Source organism: Rhipicephalus microplus, chromosome X (genome assembly GCF_043290135.1).
Source record: "Rhipicephalus microplus isolate Deutch F79 chromosome X, USDA_Rmic, whole genome shotgun sequence".
In the NCBI taxonomy this organism is placed as follows: Eukaryota; Metazoa; Arthropoda; class Arachnida; order Ixodida; family Ixodidae; genus Rhipicephalus; species Rhipicephalus microplus.
This window is the reverse complement of record NC_134710.1, coordinates 395,948,857-395,964,600: the sequence shown is the minus strand read 5'-3', so window position 1 is coordinate 395,964,600 and position 15,744 is coordinate 395,948,857. Positions and strand designations below refer to the sequence as shown.

The 15,744-nt window shown below is 43.6% G+C and overlaps 1 protein-coding gene across 1 annotated transcript in view; it reads right to left on the bottom strand.

Annotated features, from left to right (window-relative positions):
• The window catches only part of LOC119173702 (uncharacterized), an 82,268-nt gene that overhangs the window by 23,168 nt on the left and 43,356 nt on the right, over positions 1 to 15,744 (bottom strand). The window contains 2 exon segments of the mRNA XM_075876829.1: positions 5,599 to 5,686; positions 5,688 to 5,714. Of these exon segments, the coding sequence (XP_075732944.1) occupies positions 5,599 to 5,686; positions 5,688 to 5,714 (115 nt within the window).

The following is a 15,744-nucleotide window of genomic DNA, read 5'->3' as shown; positions in this document are numbered from 1 at the left end:
TCACATAGCATGCTATCTTACTAAATTATGTTAGTAAATCGTATTGTTCATTGCAAAAGCTGTCACGGTCACTTGAGCATTATAATATATGCAAATGAGTTTTTATGCAGCTTGCACTGTACTTTTACACAAAATAACCGTACGTTACCACTGCTCATTTAAACGTGGTAGCATAGCCCTAATGAAAGCCTGTCAAGGCCACTGTCATCCATTTTTAGCTTTCTTTAGCAACCTAGCAGATCCTGCAGTGTAAATCAGCAGTTTTCAAAATATCCATGAAGTATCAAATGTAGGCACATCACACAGAGACTAGTTTTACTCTTTACAGACTTCTCAACGATCAGTGCCCTGAAGCGCTGGTCATTCTCAGCATTTTCCCATGCGCCAGAGCCTAGCACTCATGACACATTCCCGCACCGAACCACACCACTTGCTTTTAAAGGGGCCCTGAAACACTTTTTAAAGTAACCATGGAACGAATTCACAGAAAATGTTTATTGCCTCACAAATTCAACGCCAGAAAATTTTTAAGAATCCGTCCAGTGCGAGTGGAGTTACAAAAATTTGCTGTATGCTACAATTACAGTATCTCTCCTCTCGTCCCGACAAAAGCGCTACAAGCTAAGCAGAGAGGGATGGCCAAGGCAAACAAAATATGTCACGCGACGCCTCGTGACCTTGAGGAATTTTTTAATTTCATTTTTGAATTTGCGGCTTTGTCAGTGTGATCGCGCAGCATATCGCGACGATCTCTGTAACAACCGAGTGTCCCACGTTCAAATCAGCTAATGGCTGATAGGTGGGCTTACTACGAGTGATTTTTGGGCATCTTCCGTCAATTGACGACAGAAAAGAAAGCAATTTTTAGCTGACCTTGATAATTCACTGTGAATTCCAGGCCACATGTTGCGCCAAAATATTTGGCTCAAGTGTTGTCAGGAGCCTCTACTACTGATCGGCAGTGTTTTATGAGCATGGTCAAAAAGTGTTGCAGGGTCCCTTTAATAATAGATCATTTGTACGGTTTCGCACCAAAACCACAATACTGTTGTGTGACATTAGGAACGAATGAGGAACCGTCAGACGGACGATTGAGACAAAGAAGGTGATCTCACTTGTGTTGTTGTCCCGCCATTTCGCCTGCAGCTTCCCGAAATTCTACCTTTATATTTTGTAAATATATATATATCTTTCATTCATACTCTCAACCCCGCGACATTTGGCGGAGATGTGGGCAACAACATGACATGAGTAAACTTCGAAGTGGCCAAGGTTTGGTTTTTTCCACCATGGCAAGCCAGGGGCCCGCTCCTGCCGAAGCGACCACAACAACACAAGCGTGATCGCCTACGTCGTCTGTGATGGTTTCTCATTCATTCACGATGTGTAGCATAAAGCCCCCCCCCCCCCCGCCCCATTATGGGTGACTCCACAGACGAGGGCCCCACAAATTTAGACCATCTAATGTTCCTCTTAACATGTAGCGAGACTTAGAGAGTTTTATTATTTGACTGTAAAGCAGTTTTTAAAAAGCTATGGCTATAAATTCTGCAAAAAAGTTTTAAAATACACGCGGGTTGCATTACAACTCAAAAATATTTTTAAATTGTAGATGGTGTTCTGTATACTTTTTTAGTTTTTTTTTTGTTCTTCTTGTTAATATACACTACCTGCAGATCACTGCAATTTCGCACAAGGGCAGCATCGAAGGTTTATTGAAGTGGAACTAAAATTGCGAGCAGACAACGAAAACTGCTTTTTTAGACTTGTCACTGTATCACAGTTGCCACATATGAAGGTTATCTTTTATACTAAAAAATATATAAATGCAGTGCCTAGGCTTCAGTTTTAGTTATGTAAGTACCGCTAAGAAACATGTGGGAGAATCTTTGTTTATGTCATGAAGCTCCCCAGAAAAAGGTACTCAAACTGGGAGACAACGTAGAGGTACACCCACATTTTCTGTCACACTTTCAAAGAAGAAGGCCCAAAAATGATTTTTGGAACCGCGAGCACCCAAGGGTGACAAGTTTTCTGAGAGATAAAAAAATTCTGCGTCAGACGATTGAGAAATCTCAAAATCAAGTTTTCCGACAAAACGAAGTCTTGCTCAACCTTAATGTGCATAGATGTCACACGTTGCACGAGTCTTTAGCATTTCGCCTCCGTAGAAATGCAACCACTGCAGCCAACATAGAACCACCGACTTTCGAGTCGGCAGCTGAGCAGTGCAACCACCATACCACCCCAGCGGACCACCACTTTCATTTAAAGCGGAAGCTGTTATGAGATCACAACTCGGGTCACGGGTGGTGCCGTAGTTCTTTGTTCGCCTCTCCCGCCGGTGTCCGTAACCACTTCGCAGGAAAAAAGACCAAAAAAATCTCAGCATATCCACGGGTGAATGATGACGAGTGGGCAAAGCTCCGGAGAGAATCATCAGTAAAGCCGTGAATTTTCCGTTTGCAATTCGCCCAGTCGATCATGATATAAGTACATGGTGAGAAACACTGTGTGTATATGTATAGAAATCAACTTTTATTTGTTCTTAGAGGCGATGAATGGCTTGCGATGTCCCTTCATTATGATGGCTTTATGGTCCTTGAAATGAAGAGTGACTGGTTCCTGTATAGGAACTGCTCACCTGCCTCGCGAGTTCACACATTAGAATTCTACCTGCGAGCAAGCGCCGCAGCAACCTTGAGCGATTTACGCTCCGCAGCCTTGTCCATCCAATGACTCCGATCATGTAGGCACTGCGCCTTGTGGCTCATGATGCAGACAGAAATTAGTTGCCTTCTTCCTTCTTCTAGAATCACTGAACGACTCTGAGCGCGTGCCAACAGCGAGGGAATTTCATTAAAAAGCTCCCCCTAGCGTACGTCGCCGAACAAATGCATTCCACCAATGATACGTTCCTTATGTGACAGAATTCATAATACAACATCTCACACCTTTCATCATCAACTACAAGAACCGCCATGTAGTTTCAAATTTATTATGTTTTAAGTTTATAAACCACAAGTATCGCGATCTAGTTTAAACTTTATCAAATACAAGCATAATCAACTACAAGTACCGCCATCGGTGCCCATATACTTCACCAACAACAAACCCCATTGGATGTACAGACCCACGCCCTAAGGAGCTTCGCCCCTAAAAAATCTAGCACCAATGACACAGTGGGGCTTGAACCAGGGTCCGTTGCGTAGCTGCCCATAGTTCTACCATGCATTCGTGCCGGTGCTTGAGACTTGTTCACTAACTTTCCTTTGGCAGTCTTGACGCCGGCAAAGGAATCGCATTAAAATGAGTAAAGAAGTGTTTTATAACAGCAAAGGAACAACCAGGAGTCCGACAATGCCAATAGTGTAACGACTGGGTCCTCCAATGCTCTAACCCACTACAATATCTTTTTCTTGATCACCTATTCACTGTGGCGCATACCCACTTCAGCCATGATTCCTTGTCATCGTCAGCCACTGCATGAACAAGAGGCACAAATTTCCTTGCAAGTGTGTAGCAGATACCAAACTTCTAAGAAGAATGACGAAGGATAGCAAAGCAAATGCCGGCCTACTGCCCAGAAATTATTATCATTAATGATGTAGTGGGTACCCAGCAGGAGTGCTTGCAGCAGTTATCCAATGAGTGTTTAGAAAAGGCTCTGAAAGGTCGCTTTCTAGCTTTCGCTGTAACTGTGCTGCACTTTCCGCGCAGGCCTGGCGTTTTATCATTGAGGTACCTTTACAGGGAAAGCAGTTGTGTGTCCCAGATAAGATGAAGCCATGTCAAGGTCAGAGTTTGTTTTGTTGTATGCAAGCAGTGAGCGTTGCATAGGGAAATTGAGCTTACCATCTCGGCTCTCATTCAAACTGCAACTTTCTCTGGAAGGGTGCACGCTATTCAATTTGACATTTCAACATTTTCTATATGACACAGCTGTTTGCATGAAGCCGCACAGATGCGATTTTGAGGCATTGCAAAAGGGCCGTTTTTCGTTTTCTCACAAAGCAGAATTCTTGCTCTCCACACACCGAAGTCAGTCAACACTAATGAAATATTTTACTTTGACCTTCAAGTTTTTGTCGCTGAGCTTCTGCAAGCCAGTCCACCACAATGAACATTACCTCAACGAATCAATTCAACTCAGTTTATTCACCTTAAGGGTCTCCCGACGCAGATATTACATGAGGGGTGGGTTAACAATCTTTCACGTGATTTGCAAACTAAATAGTTTCACAATGGTTATTTACACATTGCTGAAACAAGGATGGGCAGGTAATGGTGCCAACATCAGCAAGATAAAATTGATCATGTGAAAAATCGTCAGATGTTCTTGTTTGACATTATAGCATTGCTATTTTCTCAAATATTGTTTGAGACTACCCTACACAATGAGTACAGGCAACCCGATCCAGACGATATGACTATATCACCATCAACACATTCTCACTTAGTTTGGGAACTTATACCCGTGCCACACGGGCAGAGAAAATGGCATTTACCTCCTAATGCCTTAATATTGAATGTCAATCGCGCGGTGCCACACGGATGAATGAAATGGCATTCGCCCAAATGCCATTCGTCACCTAATGCTATTGCCAAAACTCATTCAACTGCGTTTTGGCAATAGCCTGAAGATACTGTAAGATCTTCAGCTAGAAGATACTGTAAAATAAATGCGACAGGCACCATTTTCCTTTAAGCTGTGAATCTGACAAGCTTTGGCCTAGGTTGCTACACGGTCAGTTGCAATGTGGTTAAACAAAGTAACAAACGAAATCTGATAACGGCGTGATATACTTATTTATACCTTAAATTATTATCTAATGTGTATGAAGCTAGAAAAAGCTTGTTTATTTTTATTGCTACTTACCCAATGCTCACGAGGAAGGTGCTGCGATCGACATCATCAAGTCAAATGTCATTCGCTTTGGACGTGTAGCAGCGCCGCCGAAAAAAAACTTCATTCAGGAAATCAATGCCTTCGCTACCGAATGCCATTTTCTATGCCTGAGTGCCTTGCATGCTGTTGATGTTGCTGCATGACAATTCACTTATCTCTGTTTTTATGCACCTCCAGCACATGAAAGATCTGCCACTGCTAGCCTCGTGAATTATTGTCTCCTTGTGACGTCACACTGCAATGACATGTTACTGGGAAGTCACCCCCAAGATTCCACAACCAGCAGTGCCTATTTATTCAACGCCTATTTAAACACCACAATACTACTTTTAAGGCATTCGACACCAGTGTTATTACTTACAAAAAGAATCCGAAAGTATATAAAATTTGTGTCAGCACTCCTTTGATGCTGTTATAAACACTCTAGCTATGGTGTTATCTATGCACCATACTACTTTGCTCGTGCTGCATTGACCATGCAAGGTGCTATTTAGGAATAAACACATGCACAGTAAACAAATACATTTGTTAGTGAGCAATTTTATCATTACATTACCTGCAGTGCGCGAATAAACTGGGACGACCATGTTCGTTAGCAGCTACATGTTTATAATGCAGGAAGTATTACTTGCCTGAGCTGGCATGCTTGTCAGTGCCAAAACACGGCTGCAGACAAGCTTCAAATTTACCTTAAGTGCCACGACGTACTTGGTTGTCTTCTCGCGTGCGAGGTACACATTGCCAAACTTGCCTTTGCCAAGTGGCCAACAAATCTCAGTCCTGGAGACACCACTTCTTGGCCAACCTGCAATGATAACAGAATGGTGAGTACAGTTGATGGGGGCAGGACATTGATGAACAAAGTCGAATGACAGCGATGATCAGATTTCATATGCCGAAAGCGACACGATGAATTATGCGCACGTACCGAATCCCCAGATTCCTCACCTTGCACGTAGCCTCACCTTGCGATTGTACGCGTGTAGCCATAAATCTCCCGACAAACTGCCTCAACATCAGCGAAGAAATCTGAACAAGTTCAAGTCGTACAGAACAGCCACATATCGATAGTTATTGTGACCTAAGCAGCTAGCAGACGTTTTGCGCTACTGAACCATGCAGAGGCGTCAGTAGAACAAGTGAAGTTTTGGGGTGTGACAGCTACACCCGGCAAATTGATCAAATGGGAAACGCACGCCACCAGACTGCGCCACTTGCTGCGAGAGAGAGAGCTTCGGCAGAGTCAAAGCACATAAGACTTCTGAATACCGTCGACATTGGAAAAAGCAATATCTCGTCTGGGCTCGCAGCCGTATTCAGATGCAATTCAAGCAATTCACGTAGCTCGCAAAAAAGTGGCACCAAGCTAATGCCAAAGATCGCGAACGAGGCGTAAGGACGCGCTGTTCTTGAAACGCCGTTAAATTTCTTCTATGTAAGACACTGCTCTTGTCAATTCCTTGACCACGCAATGTCGCGGCTCTCTCTGTAAGACAGCTGAATTTCGGAAAGCTTTTCAAACGAGGACATCACGACGGAACTCGTGATGACATCGGGCAAGAAAGCGCGAGCTCGCCGAGTGCTTCGAAATGATACCCACATGACGGTGGGAACGTTTTCGGCACAAGGACGACGTGCAGAGAGACGACGAGACGCAACAGCAGGCGTCACGAGTAAGCAGGGCAAGTGAAGCAAGACTGCTATGCGCCGCAGACCCACCATAGAACACCGAGCAACCAATTCGATCGAATTTTGCTTGCTTGCTTGCTTGTTCCTTTCTTTTGTGGCTCTCACCCACTAAGGGGGATTGGCAGAGAAGCCGGTGGTTAATGCAAGTAAATACCTATAGATTTTCTAGATTAGGGGATTATGATTACTGTGTTTTGACTGTGAGATTAATTTGGCGCAATGTCAGAAAGAAAAGAAAGAAGGGGGGGAAGAAATAATAGAATTTGTTGAATATCTGTGGTGGAATTGTTATATGAAATTCTCCTGAAAGTTGAATCATTGCAGTGTATCAGATAAATAATAAGTGGTAGTGTGACTAGTAAAATTCGTGAGCTGATCGCTGACTCAGCAAGGTAATCTTCTTGTGTTATATATAAGTTCGCAGAGAGATCGAATTTTCCGGCTGCCGCTGTCCGCTGCACCCGCGCCCATGAACACAATGTCGACGCTTGGGGACGCACCAGTCGGTACCACCGAGTTTGTACCATTAATTAAGCATAACGCTTCGGACATAATTTATTAATAACTAAAACAATACAAACAACATGTAATAGTTCAAATAAACTGCATAGGTAAAAATAAGTTCTGGCTTGATGCAAGTTTTTTTTCGGTACTTGTACGTCTGTGATTAGACTGATTGGCTCTCTTTCCCCTCTCTCATGTGTTTTCACTAATAACGCAATCGCGACTAAGAAATGTAATCACAATTAGACTAGATCGCGATAGAACATGCGCCGTGCCTGTAGTGCCACTCTACCTGTTTAGTATCGTGTGATGGGCAGCACATCGTCAAACGGGAAGCTTTGATTATGATCAGGGCAGATCCGGATCTGGTGCGGCTAGGCGGTCACTCTTGATCGCGATCAGGTCCGATCGAGATCAAGAATATTGTTGTATGTGCATCATAATCTGGCCAAGAGATCGCAGTTTGATCGACATCTGCGCTTAACTACATCCCGTTCAGGTTAGGCAACGTAGCAGCGAGGAGAATCAAATTTGTCGCACCCATTGCATATCTTTTTCTTGAATAGAGCCAATTGTGATCGAGAATGTGTTCCTTCTAGCATGCCCTCCTCTGGTCATTCCAATTGTACTCATTGAGTTGTCAACACCTTCAGAGTTCATCCTTAAAGGGGTACTGACACAAAAACGTTGGCCTCGCATTTTTTGCTGCAATGTGTTGCTGGAGGCCTGTTAGTCATGACAAGACACATCGTTGGCTTAAGCATGCGACAAATAAATATTGATAGGCCCCTCATTATTAATCAGTTTCAGTTTCGGTTTCAGAGAGTTTAAAAAATTGGGTGCATCTGTCGCCAATTAGCGTGTGCAGTTCTTGACCACGTCAACACACAAAACTGTGACGCACTTTCACGCGGTTTACATTAAAAAATTATTTTTGAATAGGAAACGGGACTGGAATGTCACCAAACACATAACTTTTTAAGCATGCGCCACGGCCACGCACTCGCAACCAGCCGCCGAGAAATATAGACTGCGGGAAGCACGGAGGAAAGAAAGGTAGGAGAGGCCCTGATGTCACTTGTTGTGAAGCCGCGATGTAGCCGGAAGTCGGCCATTTTGACTAAGCGAATTTTCTTCTTTTGTTTACATCTGAATGTAAAGCAGACCGACTCCGTCCGGATTTGGAATTTGTATATAATTGCACCACATAAGGCACGACTCTCTCTCCGGCTCGAAAAGCACGTGAGCTGCTCCGCGCGCGTGTCGTGACGATCCGAAACTAATGGAACAGGGCTCAACAGTGGCCCAGCGCGTCACTTTCAGCGAAATCATTTCGCGCGAGTATTACCGGCGAGTAACAGCTCACCGACAACGAAGCAAGTACAAGAGAATGTGCGCTAGATGCACTGACAACAGCGAGTGTTTTCACGTCATTAATTCAGCAACTGTAATGACAACACAAGCGGTCGTGCGCCTTCTACGGTTGCATTCCGCCTCGCGGCCGACGCAGCATCTGGCCGCTGTGTCCGTGTTCCGCGTGAAACTCATCGACGTCAGCATTCTGCGACTGTGGTGAGTTTGAGCACGTTGCAAGTGACACTTGAACGCGGTTGATGTTACGTTGAGAATACCCTTCATCCCCCCTCAATGACCTTTTGAGCCTCCAGTTTCCCCGCAATAACGTTCTTCCAGAGTACACATTTGTGTCTTAACCGGTTAAACAGCCTTAATACAAAGGCTGTACTCACATATGAGTAAATCTGTAACCATACAAAAATTATGGCGTTGTGAAGAAATCAGCAGAAAGTCCACAGTTCGCATGAAACTTTTCAACCTTTATTCAAAAAAATAATAAGAAACAGATCTTCAGTTTCTTACACCTCAACGGCAAAATAAATCGTGCGAAACAACCCCCAGTAACCGGGGTGCACCACCCGCACTGCTTCTGCAAATAGCACGCAACTCACTCGGGCATAAAGAGTAATAACGAGGACAAACATCAAACATTGGTAAAAGAAAAGCACTAAATTTAAGGAACTAATAGAGTTCTGACAAATGTTTAACACAGGGGCATGAAAAGCAATATCAATACCGTCTCAAGAGAGTGCTGCAGTGCAGAATTTCAGATATGGTAGACGTGAGCGACTTATTTTTAGGGGGTGAGGCGAGTCTGCGACACTACTGGTAATATTACATCAACATCGCACCAGAATTAAACAATCTTTTGTAGCACGGCCGATTGCGTGCAGAAAAAGTGTAAAATGCTGTTTTCTAAAGGTCCTATGGCAATGCTACCCATCGTCACCAAGCAACACAACTACCACAATTTAGAGCATGTTACATGTGTTATTTACACAGGCATTGGGTGCTCTTTCGCGATATTATCATATGAGCTTCATGTCGTTTTTTTTTCAGCAAAAGCCGAGGAGAAAGCACTTTCTAGTTCTAATGCATGCCGGCATGGTAACACTGAACGCTTGATGGCTACACAAACACAGCATTAAACAATGTGCAAAAAACAACAAGAGTGGCTATTATAACACTGAGCTATAGAAACGGGGGGTGAAGTTACTGTCAAAATGCATGACTTGTAAACCTGAATGGCGAAGACCATTCATAACATCACTAGAGAGAAATTTGAATGTGCATTCTCCACGTTTAGAAGTGGGCCGTACATCTATCCTTTTCCCTTGTTCAAACTAGCGCCGACTTCACCTCCTCTTGCTGGGATGAGTCGATGCAATTCTCACAACCGAGCAACCAGATGCACTTAACTTTCAGTTTGCAGACAGCAAGTAGCAATGAATGAGCAGTAAGTTGAAAGTGAGATTCAAAAAGGTACAGCATGTACATAGCTGTGACCCAATGTGACGACACCGAGCGTGTGATAAAACAATTTTTGCAACTGCCGATACATGCACACAATGTCCCATTTACGGGTCAGTATGACTCTGAAAAAACAAAGCAGGCACCTTTTTTTTGCAGCACAAAGGTGTGAACACTACGTTATGCCCTATACCGTGAAATTCAGATTTACAACACACCTCATTTTCAGAAATCGGATAATGTGTATAATTAGTGATTTCAAAGATTAAGCCCCTATACAAATTAGCTGCTTGAAGTGTTGCTAACACTGAAAAACACGCATACTGTTTATCTTTAAAACAATGTTCGCTGGGTGCCAACAGCCTGGGCTGAAGCAACAGTAGACATGCATACGAAGGCTTTCCGAGCGCAGAGTAATTATTACAGTACTACCACTTTGTACATAGATTCATACATTCAATGTCGCAGACCAGATAAGCACAAGCTTGCCAACTGCAGCAAAGCCATATCTTTTGCTTTCTCAATATGGCATACATATGCAAAGGTACAATTGGCTAAGATGCATCATGTCCACATACACGTGATTTGGCAGCAAAGCAAAGATTATACCATACATGCACGTACAGGCGCATTCACGAACTGGTGTATGGTGAAAATGGTTCATGCAATGTACAGCAAAACATCGCTCTCGACAGTTAGTTCATACCATTACCGAAAACTCTCAGCCCTGCTCGCGAAACAAATCATGTTTAAGAAACCTCCTTTAACAAAAGCAAACGCTTCAGGAAGGTGCCCATTGCAGATAAAACGAAAGAAGCTTCAAAACAGAGTTTATAGACCAGTTGAAATGTTAACCATAATACAAAAACAATGGGGCTGGTTTTTACAACATGAATAAGGATAAAGAGTTTCTCTTTCATCACATCACAACAGCTTTTTCCACAGGAACAAACATACAGAATCGTACACAACAGTAACACAACAGAAACATTGATTGCGAGAATAAAAATTTTAATTCCAAGTGAGAAAGAAAGCAGCAACGTTAGATCCAGATGAAGCGTTCATTATAATAGAAACGTTTCATTGCTTTTCCCTCATGGGGCTATAGAAAATATCATCAAAATTGGTGCTGCAATTGTCCACTCTTAGTCAACACAAACATGAAAAATGGAGACGTTACTGCCTGATCCAAAAGTACCTCACATGGCAAGCTGCGTACATTATGCATTAGCAATATCCTGATTGTCACTATATATCTGGTTTGGTTAAATGTAAAAGCAATCGCACACTCTCCTCTGCAACTGACAATAGATCGTCTCTTTCCGAAAATTGCAACAGGCCGCGCACGACTGAGTGGTAAATTATACGTAGGCTTGACTAACAACAGCAATGCCTTTGAGGTACACAACCTTCCCAACAATTCAAACTGTCAGTGCATAGAATATATACATTTGTTTTACATTTATATGTAAAACCAAACAAAACAGCATCTTTTCACTCCGCACGACAACTTTCAACATTCATCGCTAACTGGCCAAACACTACAGAACATCACAGCCAGATTGCAAAAGTCATGTCATTCTTAAAGAAAGCACATATAGACAAATATAAAAGTCACAGTAAAAAAAAGTCGTATACCGTTCAGCGCATGCAATACAATATTTTTACAGACAGCCGCAAGAAAACAGTCTTTTGAGCAACGTACAGTCCATCCAACATTGAATAAAAGCTTTCTTTCTCGAACAAACGTCTAGAGGCCTAATGGATCCCAGACTTTGAAAGCCTCTTCACATGAGGCACACTTCCAACCAGCTGTGACGCTAGAACGAGTTAAAATCTCTGGCGTGAAATCAAAACTAAGTGTTGCGTATATTCAAAACACCGACATCACTGTGAGCAGCATCACATTATAGTACTTGTTCCCCATACGCCATCAATGACGAATGCAAAGCGCATTCAGTATCAGCAGTAGAATCAAATGAAAGATGTGCACTAAACGCCATCAGCGAGCCACACTGGCTCCCCGCATTAGTGACGCGGTGGAGACCGAACACTCAAAGCTCCGGTTTTTTACAAACACCACGACCTAAGTGCACTGCCATCCTCATCCCCCCAACAGTTAGCGCTATCCTAAAGAAAGCACGCATAACCTTCGAAACACCGTCCCCGTAGAGGACACAGTGCAGCGGTTTAAAAATGGCACCTCTATTCCAGTGTGTGGGCAAACATGCATTGTCTAGCACTGGCATGCCCAAGGATTCAGTGTTTGCTTGGAAATCGCAGTCCTAACTCTTATTCGCAACAGAGATGCTGTCTGAACAAGACTAAACCAGAAATTACAGCTCAGGTATGTGCCCCTCTGCGTTATCAGCACTATGTCAACAACAGACGTCAGTTCTGGTGGCCAGCAACAGACGTTGCGAGCTTGCGTTACTGTTCCGGAGGTATGAGCACTTCTTAACTTCGCTAACACGCTGCTAGAACGTCAACCGTTGCGGGGCAGCAATGATTGATAATGAAGTCGGATAGGCAAACAATGCACAATGTTGACAGTCATAGAATTACCTATATCGCATGGTAAAAAACAAAACAACACAACCTTAAAAACAACCGGGAGTGAAAAACATGCGGGGTGCATCAATAACTATGCAACAGTCACACGCCTTGAATACAAAGAAAATACAACACGAAGAAAAACCAAATGCACGAAGAAAAACCAAATTGCCTTTAAGCATGTAAGAACACAAAAGGTCAGTAAGTGAAAGACATTTTGTTTAGATTATTGCTTCCACTGCCACCCTTTGATCAACATAGAGCTTTCGCCTGACAAGAAAGAATGTACGACAGATGCCAAGCAAGGCCATCCATAGATGCTGTGCTTTCAGGATTTTAGAGTGGCAGAGGACAATTTGCTTTCTCAACAGCCGCGCGTTACTTCCAGAGAGAGTTTACCAGGATAGGCAGTGACGGGGCAAGCCACAGTTAAGCAGAGCTGATACCAGTGGGGGCTATGAGGCCTACCCGAGTTAAGTACAACTTGGGCACCCTGTGCTCCCAATATCAGATACCACAGACTTCCCCACTCAAATGCTATCTAAAATATTCGCATAGATCTTGTTCAGTTGTGCATCTAACTTTGCCCCAGGAAACCTGAGGCACCTTGCCGAAGTCACAAGGGACACCTCATAATCCTTGCATCAATTATCACCAACAGTATTATGCACAATGGCGAAAATGTCGTAAAACTAGTGCTGACACTGCCAAAATGCTAGCACTAACAAAGCTCTGCCATGATGTATTAATGCATGTACAGCACAGCGCAATTTAGGAAGAATACCTAGCAGGCAATCTTGCTAGGATAACCGCAACACTTTTTTGATCCTTGAAAAAATAAGAGCTAATGAGAAAATCAGTCGATGAGATTGGTATTTCCACACGAAACAATTGTTCTCAGCCCATCAAGTCATAACTCTCAGTTTTAACTAATGGCAGAACAATCAGTCGGATGTGCAGCTTCGGCAGTCACTGCAAACCACCGCCTCCAAGACAGGCAAAAAAATTGCTACGCATGAGGCATGCGAGGAGAGTACAAAGAGTTTAAAAAATTGGTTTTGATACCTCAGCAATTTTCCTATGCTTAACGATAATGGAGGATGTCATCCTCTGCTGTGTTTATACAACAGCGTTACTTGCGTTCAAGACTAAACTACTTTCATAATAACTGCTACCTAGAGCAGCCAGCGTATATAAACATCTCCGGACTTATTCAAAACCATGTGCTATGTAAAACACACATGAAACCTGGGCTTGCTATGCCGAAAAAAAATTAGGCACTTTTAGACACCGTTCATAGGGCATAAGACTGACTGTGGTGGCATGACCTGTTGGAAAGGCCAACTCGGGACAGTACTGCACCCTTGCTATAGTATTAATCTCGGCTTAAAGAACAAACAGGAGCACCCATACATGCCCGAATTGTGCCGAATTGACCAGCTGGCCACGTTTACCTTTTGGTGCTTGTTGGCAAGTTCAAACCAACTGCACTCTACAGAGCTGTTAACGTCATTTGGAACAATAAAACAAGAGGTGTGGAAGGGTGCAAATATTCAAAGATATTGAATGTATGCTACCCGTAAGCAAAAATATGCTTCTAATAGTCCTAACATTTCAGAACGTTGATTGCACAGAAATAAACAGCAATATGAACTCAGAAGGTTTTTGTACAGAAAACCTACTTACTCAAGCCTAACGCCTGATTCGTGGTTTTAATGTAATATATGAACAGCACGATGTGAACATTTTATATTAGGGGTAGAAATGGCCTTCTATAATTTGGAACACTGTTTGCTGGTGTTCTACATAAAACACAGTTCAATTTTCTTTGCATGCTATTCTGCTCTCACTGAACCTCTAGTAACACTATTGACACATCCCTAAAATATATTGTACAGCTGTGAAGAAAAGGCCACAAAAAGAAATATTTGCTTTACACTGAAACTTATAATGTGGCATCCAGATGACCTTCCAAGCAATATACTTTTTCTTATCTATGGTTGAAAACACGCGCAGACAGGAGCGAACCAAATGCTGAAAGGAAACGACGCACAAAGAAGCGAGTTACGATTATGCAGCAAAAAGAACGAGCGGTCGCTTTATTGGTTAACACAACGCTCATTACTGGCCTCCCTTTGATGTGGTGTAACACGAGAGACAGGTGATGTCGACAGCACGTCTTTTGTGCAATTATTCCTTCAGCAAGGTTAGAGTCAGTGCCCTGTACCGTCACTGAAGAGACACGAGGACATGTCAAGGTGATTATGATGGGCAGAAGACTGGCACACGTTAATCAATGTAGGGTTGTACTCACAGAAACAAAGCTCTGGTAAACTGGTCAGTTGTGGCACATTTCTCATTACTTGCAATAGTGTGGGTTACACATGGTGTCACCCACCCACAGTGGGGTATCGTACTTATTTTTTTCCCAGCCTCGTGCAAGTGCGTCCGTTAACTTCACTTGAAACAGACCACAATAAGGCCACCACACTGCACAAATTATACAGACAACAATTCACAATCCTGCAGTCTCTATCAGATATGCCACCACTTGCTGTTGACTTATCCAGACGCCAAATCCACCGCGCGAGGCATCGGCAAATGCAGATGTCAAACCTGCTGTGTGTTATTGTCGCACCAGTGTTGCACCAGTATTGCACTGTCACGGTGCTCCCATTCAGAGTGCCAAGAGGTTGTCCTCGCGGTCGAGCAGACCAGCATCGCGACTGCACGCGCCAGAAGCCACGAACTGCCCAGCTCCTCTTCCTCCTAAGGCTTCAGGCCACTTGAGAAGAGGGGCGGGCTGGCAGCTAGGCGTCCAAAGGCAGCCTCCATTTCCAGCGGGCACAAAAGAAAAAAAGAAGTCAAAGTTCTGCAGGATCGCCGCTTGGGGGCCATGGAGTGTGGACGCACGTCGTACTGGCTCCGCAGTTTTTTAATTATTATTTACACAATATCGAAGTTCTTAGCTCTATTTTTTACCCCAGTGGACGACGGAAGTCCTGGAGATCTTCTGGACACCACGTTTTCACAGATGGGCTGCATCTTTTTGGGGCAACAACCGTGGTTTTTGAGTCGTCATGTCAACGCAGCAGCTAAGCTCAGCGAATGCGAACTGGACGCTTGTGTCTCCACCGTCGGGGCGGTGTGGAGAGCTCGGCCGAACATGCCGTTGGAGCTTTTCCGGGCCCCCCGTTCCTCTTCGAAGGCTCGATTGATGCCGAAATAGAGGTCGTACCTGTGGACAGAGAAGATGTACCACC